Source organism: Leptodactylus fuscus, chromosome 5 (genome assembly GCF_031893055.1).
Source record: "Leptodactylus fuscus isolate aLepFus1 chromosome 5, aLepFus1.hap2, whole genome shotgun sequence".
NCBI classification, from domain to species: domain Eukaryota; kingdom Metazoa; phylum Chordata; class Amphibia; order Anura; family Leptodactylidae; genus Leptodactylus; species Leptodactylus fuscus.
The window spans coordinates 547,130-557,107 of record NC_134269.1 but is presented as its reverse complement, the minus strand read 5'-3'; the positions used below and the strand labels follow the sequence as shown (position 1 = coordinate 557,107).

Genomic DNA, 9,978 nt, shown 5'->3' with positions numbered 1-9,978 from the left:
CACACACACTACTCAGCCTCATCAGGAGCATGTCCAGGTGTTGTCGGGAGGTCATACAGGCCCGGGGAGGTCACACACACTACTCAGCCTCATCAGGAGCATGTCCAGGTGTTGTAGGGAGGTCATACAGGCCCGTGGAGGTCACAGACACTACTCAGCCTCATCAGGAGCATGTCCAGGTGTTGTCGGGAGGTCATACAGGCCCGGGGAGGTCACACACACTACTCAGCCTCATCAGGAGCATGTCCAGGTGTTGTAGGGAGGTCATACAGGCCCGTGGAGGCCGCACACACTACTCAGCCTCATCAGGAGCATGTCCAGGTGTTGTAGGGAGGTCATACAGACACGTGGAGGTCACACACACTACTCAGCCCCATCAGGAGCATGCCCAGGTGTTGTAGGGAGGTCATACAGGCCCGGGGAGGTCACACACACTACTCAGCCTCATCAGGAGCATGTCCAGGTGTTGTAGGGAGGTCATACAGGCCCGGGGAGGTCACACACACTACTCAGCCTCATACTAACAGGACATTGGAAGGACATTACAACTTAGTGGGATCAGCCTGGGGTGCGGGGGGGGGGGGGGACACCAAATCCAGGCCTCCATTGGTTAATAAATGGGATTTCCATTGGTGGTTTTGTTGTCATCACATTCAGCTTTGTACAGAACAAAGTATTCAATGAGAAGATTTCATTCCTTCACATCTAGAAGGTGTTATTGGGGGGCCCCTTTATTTTTTTGAACAATATATATAGATTCCTCTTCCAGAGTTTTACTTTCACCAGTTTGCAGTTTTGTAGTTCCGCTCCGCTCTCCTGGGTTTCTTTTCCAGCTGTAGGACACAATACACATTTAGTGATACTGCAGTTACCAAACACTTGTCTTCCCGGACTAGCGCAGATCTCTTTATGCCCCAATCTGAAGCACCTTATGTGACAATTGGGGGTAGTTTAGCATCAAAGGTAGCGGATTCCTGGATCTACAGAGGTGTTGGTGGCGTCAGGGGCCAAATAAACAGCAGATCAGGTGGTACAATCCAAAATAAGTGGCTTTATTCCGCTCATAACAGAACAAAAATAACAAACAGCCCCACACAGGGCAATACCTCACTTCTCGAACCCTGACTAATCTAAGAAGGGCAAGAGATTGAGGCTTCTTCTCACCAGTCTGGCTCACAATGAGCTTAACCAAGTCCCTTCTGGATTCCAGTTCTCCTGGGACAGACCTCCTGTCTCCTACTGGTCCACCATGTCCCTGCCCCTGTCACCAGCAGCACTCCCTCTGGAGTTCAGCCCCTTTTCAACCCTGTTTTTGGTCATTCTACAGTGCCCTCTAGGTTTACACCCTGAATCTTTATATATATATATATATATATATATATATATATATATATATATATATATATATATATATATATATATACACTGTCTACCAATAAGTATTTGGACACCCTGCAAATGAAGATATCTGTGGTCATTATGTACGTTGCACCTTCCACCATTAAATAGGAGACAGAATTGGCATTAGTCACATGTAAGATGCCACGAAGTGCAGAGGTGTCCGATCTTGAGAAAGGGGTAATTGTGGGGTACCACAGAAATGGTTGGTCCTTAAGGGACATAGCAAGCGAACTGAATTACCCAAAATGGACAGTGGCCTATGTGATTACCAAGTGGAAGGTGAACGGTGATTGTCGGAATGTGCCCCGAGTCGGCAGACCCCCGAAATTTGGAGATAGAGACCGACGAGTGCTGGCCAGAGAACTCGCACCCAGCCGATGATTCATAAGTGTTTCACCAGGCATCCGGGAGTATTGTGTCCATCAGTCCCATCTGTAAGGAGGCATCTGCTGGGCTCTACCAACTAGAAAGTTGGAAGAAATGGTGTCTTTCTATTGTACCGCAGTGCTGATATCTCAAGCATCAGGAAAACTAACAGTGCCAGCTTTCTAGTGGTCTATAATACTGCAAATCATATCGGGTGGAGCACGGTCCCTCGACTATGGTCCATTGGCAATTTAATCAACACCGTTGGTGGATTGGGTCCTGCAGCTCCTACCTCACCCAGGGTGGAACCCCCTGCGGGACGGTTGTGAGGCTGTATTGGTAGTCGTGAACCCTTCACAACTCCACCAGGTGAGGGTATATTTGGCACATTGTAATTGTCCCTCATCTTACCTAACTTACTACATCATATATGGCTCGGTGCTGCTTCTGTTTTATATGTTTGTATAATGGGGGCTGACACTGCAGGACACCCAACAGCCCAAGGACAGGAGTCACCCCGCCAGGCTGGTCGTATAGAAACTGCGCTCAAGTTTGTAACAACTTCAAGTAATTGTCATACCCTAAAGAAACATCTTATACAAGCAATAGGCAAAGAATTCTAAGAATGAGAGAACAAGTTCTCGGGAATCCGCCTGGATTATATTACACATATATTACATAAGGAGAGCTATTTATTGTCTGTCTCACACAGACTATGGACTTGTATAGATTTATTTATTATGCTTACATGAATAGCGCCATCATAGTCCTCAGCGCTTTACTGACATTGACAGTTATGGTCCCATATAGGGCTTACAGTCTGCATTCTGTATCAGGGTGTCTTTTTTGGTGTGTGAGAGGCAGTCGGAGTACAAACTCCTTGCAGATGTTGTCCTTGGCAGGATCCAAACTCAGGACTCTAGTGCTGCAAGGCCACCATGCTGCCCCATAGTATAAACATCTCTCGCCTATAAGTACCATCAATAACGTTCAGAAATGTTCTTGCCTTGAGTCCAATGAAGCAGCTGACCTCTCCCTGGATCTCTCCTTGGACCTCTTCTTGGACCTCTCCTCAGACCCGTCCTTGGACCTCTCCTCAGACCTCTCCTTGGACCTATCCTCGGACTCCTCCTTGGACCTCTCCTCGGTCCTTTCCTCATTTCCTGACTAGCCTCAATAACCATGTATTTGGAGTCTTTTCTTTCACCATTCCCAGACTGTCCCTTGCACGGTTCCATCTTTTACCCTGGAAAGGGTCTTGGGTTCTGTCTCGAAGGACCAAACTATGGGAGAAATTATCTCCAAAGGCACGGCGTCATTGGAGTCTAGGGGTTTTACCTGTAACGCTCTACCTATTACTCACAATTCACAATCTGGATCAATACTGATCAATCACTCTAAATACAATATATGATATAATGTAAAAACTTTCCCAACAGGCCCCATGTTGTAACGTATGTAGAGGCCATGACATTTGGGCAGCATATAGGACAGGTTCCTGCTCTATTAGTGATCTTTTTGTAGTGGGGGGATGGGAGTGGGATTGGGGCAGTAAACTATGTATTATGAGGGCTCAGATTCCCGGCTAGCAGTGGTCCTGGGCAAAGTTTCCTCATGTGGTGTCTCCTTTTTCTCATGAATTTCAGGCACTAAGGATCCATTTGGGACAGACCCTCAGCCCTAGAAGGTCTATAGGTCTTAGGGGTTGTTGGAGGGAGGACACCAGGATCATTATCTGGCAGGTCCAAGGAACCTCAGTCCAACACTGTAGATGACAATGGTTCTTGATGACACTGCGCACGGTAGACACAGGAACATTCAGGTCTTTGGAGATGGACTTGTAGCCTTGAGATTGCTCAGGCTTCCTCACAGTTTTGCTTCTCAAGTCCTTAGACAGTTCTTTGGTCTTCTTTCTTTTCTCCATGCTCAATGTGGTCACACAAGGACACAGGACAGAGGTGGAGTCAACTTTAATCCATTCCAACTGGCTGCAAGTGTGATTTAGTTATTGCCACCACCTGTTAGGTGCCTCAGGTAAGTAACAGGTGCTGTTTATTACACTAATTAGAGAAGCATCACATGATTTTTCATATAGTGACAATACTTTTGTCCACCCCCTTTTTTATGTTTGCTCTGGAATTAGATCCAATTTGGCTTTTTGACAATACTTTTTGTGGTTTTCTATTGATGACAAATTAAATGAAGATAATACCAAAGAGTTTGTTATTGCAATCATTATCTGGAAGACACCGAGTATTATCTGACAGAATTGCAGGGGCGCCAATACTTTTGGCTAACACTGTATAAGAGGAATACATTTCACCAAGCTCAAGGAAATTATCAAAAACCTTTGGTTATCAGATCTGACACCTTTGACACAACTATTTCTAACAACAGTCTCTAAAAACACCATGAGGAGAAGTTATTTCTACATTGGAAAAATACGCCCTGCAGTAATAACATGGGTGTCTGAGATTGATGAGGATCAAAGACAGCCGGGCTATATAAAGGAGACTGCTAGGAGTGGGCAGAGTGTTCTCATCTGGAGACTGGTGAGGGTTGTCCTGGTTTGTGTGGGGCACGTCTCCACCTCCTCTCCAGATCTTCTAAATTTTTCCTTCCTTCTCTGCAGGTTTGCAATCCCTATTGAAGAATGAAGCTGTATATTTCTGCTCTCGTCCTTCTCCTGGTACCGATCTTGGCGACTGGATTTGAAGTTCCTTGCGGTGTTGACCAAGCAATAAGATCAACTGGTAAGTAACATCACCCACACAGCACCACCACCACCACCACCACCACCTTGTATCTACTTTGCTTTTAATGGATCTACTCAGTGGGACAGAATGAAGTTTTACTCCCAGAGCCCCAGTGATCTATAAAATCAGGGATGGTAGGTGAGGGGATCTGTAGATTCCTTGTATCCAGTGATTATTATTACAGGAGTCTGATCATATTTTCTGTTTTCAGTGGCTCAACATACATCGAAACTGGGCCTTGAGTGCACCTCTGTCACTGACCGATCCTCCTATGCCAGCTGTCCCTCGGGTAAGGACGAGCAGACCATGTGCTGTAGTAATTCTGTACTTATTATTAGGGTCTCTCTGGGTGGCTACAGGTTTATGATCTTACCAGTATTTGGGCCATTCCATGCATGTCCTCCAATCTTCTCCCCATCCTCACGGTTTGATGGAAGCCATTATTTTACTCAAGAACATAACTTGACACTGGGGTTAAGCTGATCATGAGATTTCAGGATCATTTTCCAGCTGATCCCGATCGCTCAACCCTACTTGACACTCTTGACTTTTAGTGGCAGTATTCATCAAAACATGGAGAGAAAGAGGAGACACTGCTGTGCCTACTGGGGGAGAAAAATGGGTCAGTCATTTCACTATGGGGGGAGAAAATGGGGACACTGTTCTGCCTGTTGGGAGAGAAATAGGGGACTTTGCTTTGACTATTGGGGTAGAAATAAGAGGCCCTGCTGTGACTACTAGAGAGGAATAGGGCAGACTTCTGTAAGTGCTATGGAGGACCATTGAATGGACAACTCCTGTGGCTTCCACCAAGTCAAACAAAATCCACAGGCCGCTGCTCTAAGGTAGCGCTCTGCTCCCACCACTTCAGGACATTGCCAGGGTTGTCACTTTATTACGGGTGGAAGGGCAATGAGAAGGTCGGGGGTCACAAATCTGGTTGCAGGGCAGACACAGAGGAAATGCACTTTCGTGATGAATATCTGACCTAGGCTCTGTCTCTCTCCAGGTTACACCACAGTCAGCTGCTCCTGCGGGATGGGCTGTGGGTCATGGGACATCCAGACCCCCAATAAATGTCACTGTCAGTGCGGAGGTATGGACTGGACAACGGCGACCTGCTGCAGGATCAGTGCCCAGTAAATCCAGACAAAACACATTGGGGGGACTCACCCCTGTCCTTCAGAATTCTGCAATGCAAAAAGTTTCCAAAAAGAATATTAATCTTATCGATACGCCAAATTTATCGAACCTTGGGCGATGCTTGGTGCGAATGATTGTAACTAGAGATGAGCGAACAGTGTTCTATCGAACACATGTTCGATCGGATATCAGGGTGTTCGCCATGTTCGAATCGAATCGAACACCACGTGGTAAAGTGCGCCAAAATTCGATTCCCCTCCCACCTTCCCTGGCGCCTTTTTTGCACCAATAACAGCGCAGGGGAGGTGGGACAGGAACTACGACACCGGGGGCATTGAAAAAAATTGGAAAAAGTCATTGGCTGCCGAAATCAGGTGACCTCCACTTTAGACGAATAGTGGATTTCAAATCCGGGTCATATGAGACTGTGAACTTTGTGACTATGAGACAGGGATAGCTGTACAGGCAGGGATAGCTAGGGATAACCTTTATTTAGGGGGGAATGTTATTAAAAATAACTTTTTGGGGCTCTATCGGGTGTGTAATTGTGATTTTTGTGAGATAAACTTTTTCCCATAGGGATGCATTGGCCAGCGCTGATTGGCCGAATTCCATACTCTGGCCAATCAGTGCTGGCCAATGCATTCTATTAGCTTGATGAAGCAGAGTGTGCACAAGGGTTCAAGCGCACCCTCGGCTCTGATGTAGGAGAGCCGAGGGTGCACTTGAACCCTTGTGCACCCTCAGCTCTGCTACATCAGAGCCGAGGGTGCGCTTGAACCCTTGTGCACACTCTGCTTCATCAAGCTAATAGAATGCATTGGCCAGCGCTGATTGGCCAGAGTACGGAATTCGGCCAATCAGCGCTGGCTCTGCTGGAGGAGGCAGAGTCTAAGATCGCTCCACACCAGTCTCCATTCAGGTCCGACCTTAGACTCCGCCTCCTCCAGCAGAGCCAGCGCTGATTGGCCGAATTCCGTACTCTGGCCAATCAGCACTGGCTAATGCATTGTATTGGCGTGATGAAGCAGTGCTGAATGTGTGTGCTTAGCACACACATTCAGCTCTACTTCATCGGGCTAATAGAATGCATTGGCCAATCAGCGCTGGCCAATGCATTCTATTAGCGTGAACTGAGTTTGCACAGGGGTTCTAGTGCACCCTCGGCTCTGCTACATCAGATTGCTACATCTGATGTAGCAGTGCCGAGTGTGCATCAGATGTGTAGTTGAGCAAAACTGACTCAGCACTGCTAAGTCTGCATTCGCATAGGAATGCATTGACCAGCCTTCGGCCAATCAGCGCTGGCTCTGCCGGAGGAGGCGGAGTCTAAGGTCGGACCTGAATGGAGACTGGTGTGGAGCTATCTTAGACTCCGCCTCCTCCAGCAGAGCCAGCGCTGATTGGTCGAGTTCCGTACTCTGGCCAATCAGCACTGGCCAATGCATTTCTATGGGGAAAAGTTAGCTTGCGAAAATCGCAAACTGACAGGGATTTCCATGAAATAAAGTGACTTTTATGCCCCCAGACATGCTTCCCCTGCTGTCCCAGTGTCATTCCAGGGTGTTGGTATCATTTCCTGGGGTGTCATAGTGGACTTGGTGACCCTCCAGACACGAATTTGGGTTTCCCCCTTAACGAGTTTATGTTCCCCATAGACTATAATGGGGTTCGAAACCCATTCGAACACTCGAACAGTGAGCGGCTGTACGAATCGAATTTCGAACCTCGAACATTTTAGTGTTCGCTCATCTCTAATTGTAACACAAAGTCGGAACCTGATAAAGTCCATCCCTGTGTCTGAGCCGTGCGGTGTAACTGCGGTGATGGGAACGCTCATTGTCAGATTTCTCTTCTTTGCTACCAATAAAATAAACGCTTTGTCCGACTCTTGTCTATTGGTCTTTGTCTACACACGTCGGACACTGTTCACACTCACACAGGGGCTCCGGGGGATAATAGTTGTGTAATTCAGTGCACGGCCAGGACACAGGTGAGGAATACACGTGAGGGTTAGGAGTAGGGTTGAGCGATCTGGAAACATCAGATCCCAATTGGCGATCGAACAAATTTCACGATCGGGATCGGCTGGAAAATTATCGAAAATCATATTTTAAAAACGATCCTCAACGAACTCAACCCTACTTAGGAGACATCACAGCTGGAGATGGGAGAAGCTCTGGAGATTTGTTTCACAAGGTTCACCTGTATACATATCACTAAGGACTGCACCTGTATACATATCACTAAGGACTGCACCTGTATACATATCACTAAGGACTACACCTGTATACATATCACTAAGGCTGGGTTCACACTACCATAGATGTCCGACAGCTGGTGTCTGTAGCTAATGTCCGTGCAAGATTTTAGCATCACTACCTGTGTCCATTTACAATTTCCATTATTTTAAATGGGATATTATATAGTGTCCTTTCGTGTCCTTTCGTGTCCTTCATGTAGGATTTTGCTTGAAAAATCGGACAAGGTTGCAAACAGACACTTAAGGACAGACACGGAAATGACAGAGTTGGTTGTCGGGCAGTAATGTATGTCACACACCATATGGTGGACACAGCTGACACCTCACCCCTATAGACGTGACCCCAGCCAGTCTGTCAGTAGATTAATATAAATGTCATGGTCTCACCAGAATCTGATGGCTGAGAAATCAGGGAGTAGAGGATTCAGCACAAGAAGAGAAACTTCCCTATGGCTAAACCTAAATCGCTGACCCTCAATCCCCAAATTGCTCCTCCCCTTACAAAAGCAGTCCCAAGCTGTCCCTGTCTAGACCCCTCACAGAAATCCCTAGAGCTAAAGTGACAAGTGAAGGATCTCACACGTGGTGGTATATAATGTGTATCTGCCCCAGTACCTTCCCCCAGTGATCCATTAAAGGGATTCTACCACTAAATATGTATTGTTTTTGCTTTAGACGTTGGAATAACCTTTAGAAAGTCTATTCATCTTTTACCTTTAGACGTGGTCTCCGGGCCACCATTTCTTAGAAATACTGTTTTTTACCAGTATGCAAATGAGTTCTCTCGTAGCACTGGGGGCGGGCACCAGCGCTCAAACAGCAATGTGGGGCGTCCCCACTGCTGCCAGAGAACTCTCTCCGTTTGGGTCAGCTCCGACGCCTGCGCAGTTGGCTCTGCCAGTGAGACACTAGCATTTTTTTTGAGGCCGCAATTGCGCACATGTGCAGTAAGCTCCTCTAAGTCTACGCTGAACAAAAAATGGCTGCCAGCTGGCATACGCAGTCGGCTCTACTAGTGTCTCACTGGCAGAGCCAACTGCGTAGGTGTCGGAGCTGACCCAGATGGAAGACGATGAAAGAAGGGTGTCGCTGGAGAGAGTTCTCTGGCAGCAGTGGGGACGCCTCACATCACTGTTTGAGTGCTGGTGCCCACCCCCAGTGCTCCGAGAGAACTCATTTGCATTTCTAAGGAACGGCGGTGCAGCAACCACCTCCATCCAGCACAGCTCCAGCACAGCTCCGGCCTCCATCCAGCACAGCTCCGGCACAGCTCCGACCTCCATCCAGCACAGCTCCGGCCTCCATCCAGCACAGCTCCAGCACAGCTCCAGCACAGCTCCGGCCTCCATCCAGCACAGCTCCAGCACAGCTCCAGCACAGCTCCAGCACAGCTCCGGCCTCCATCCAGCACAGCTCCGGCCTCCATCCAGCACAGCTCCAGCACAGCTCCGGCCTCCATCCAGCACAGCTCCAGCACAGCTCCGGCCTCCATCCAGCACAGCTCCGGCCTCCATCCAGCACAGCTCCGGCACAGCTCCGACCTCCATCCAGCACAGCTCCAGCACAGCTCCGGCCTCCATCCAGCACAGCTCCAGCACAGCTCCGGCCTCCATCCAGCACAGCTCCAGCACAGCTCCGGCCTCCATCCAGCACAGCTCCAGCACAGCTCCGGCCTCCATCCAGCACAGCTCCGGCCTCCATCCAGCACAGCTCCAGCACAGCTCCGGCCTCCATCCAGCACAGCTCCAGCACAGCTCCGGCCTCCATCCAGCACAGCTCCGGCCTCCATCCAGCACAGCCTTCACTCTCTGCACAGCTCCGGCCTCCATCCAGCACAGCTCCGGCCTCCATCCAGCACAGCCTTCACTCTCTGCACAGCTCCGGCCTCCATCCAGCACAGCTCCAGCACAGCTCCAGCACAGCTCCGGCCTCCATCCAGCACAGCTCCGGCACAGCTCCGGCCTCCATCCAGCACAGCTCCAGCACAGCTCCGACCTCCATCCAGCACAGCTCCGGCACAGCTCCGGCCTCCATCCAGCACAGCTCCAG

The 9,978-nt window shown here is 48.8% G+C and overlaps 2 protein-coding genes across 2 annotated transcripts in view; one reads left to right on the top strand and one right to left on the bottom strand.

Moving 5' to 3' along the window:
* Positions 1–9,978, bottom strand: part of LOC142204647 (resistin-like) — a 49,318-nt gene that overhangs the window by 11,281 nt on the left and 28,059 nt on the right. The window lies entirely within an intron of this gene.
* Positions 4,421–5,692, top strand: LOC142204649 (resistin-like). Its single transcript, XM_075275957.1, has 3 exons — positions 4,421–4,520; positions 4,735–4,812; positions 5,533–5,692. Exons 1-3 carry the CDS (start codon positions 4,421–4,423, stop codon positions 5,664–5,666), a joined length of 312 nt encoding a protein of 103 aa, XP_075132058.1. The 3' UTR covers positions 5,667–5,692.

What these genes read in the sequence shown, in the direction of transcription:
- LOC142204649 (XM_075275957.1), top strand. Translation starts at nt 4,421, where the DNA reads ATGAAGCTGTATATTTCTGCTCTCGTCCTTCTCCTGGTACCGATCTTG. An exon ending in CCAAGCAATAAGATCAACTG is followed by an intron (nt 4,521 to 4,734) that starts GTAAGTAACATC and finishes TTCTGTTTTCAG; the next exon opens with TGGCTCAACATACATCGAAA. An exon ending in CTATGCCAGCTGTCCCTCGG is followed by an intron (nt 4,813 to 5,532) that starts GTAAGGACGAGC and finishes GTCTCTCTCCAG; the next exon opens with GTTACACCACAGTCAGCTGC.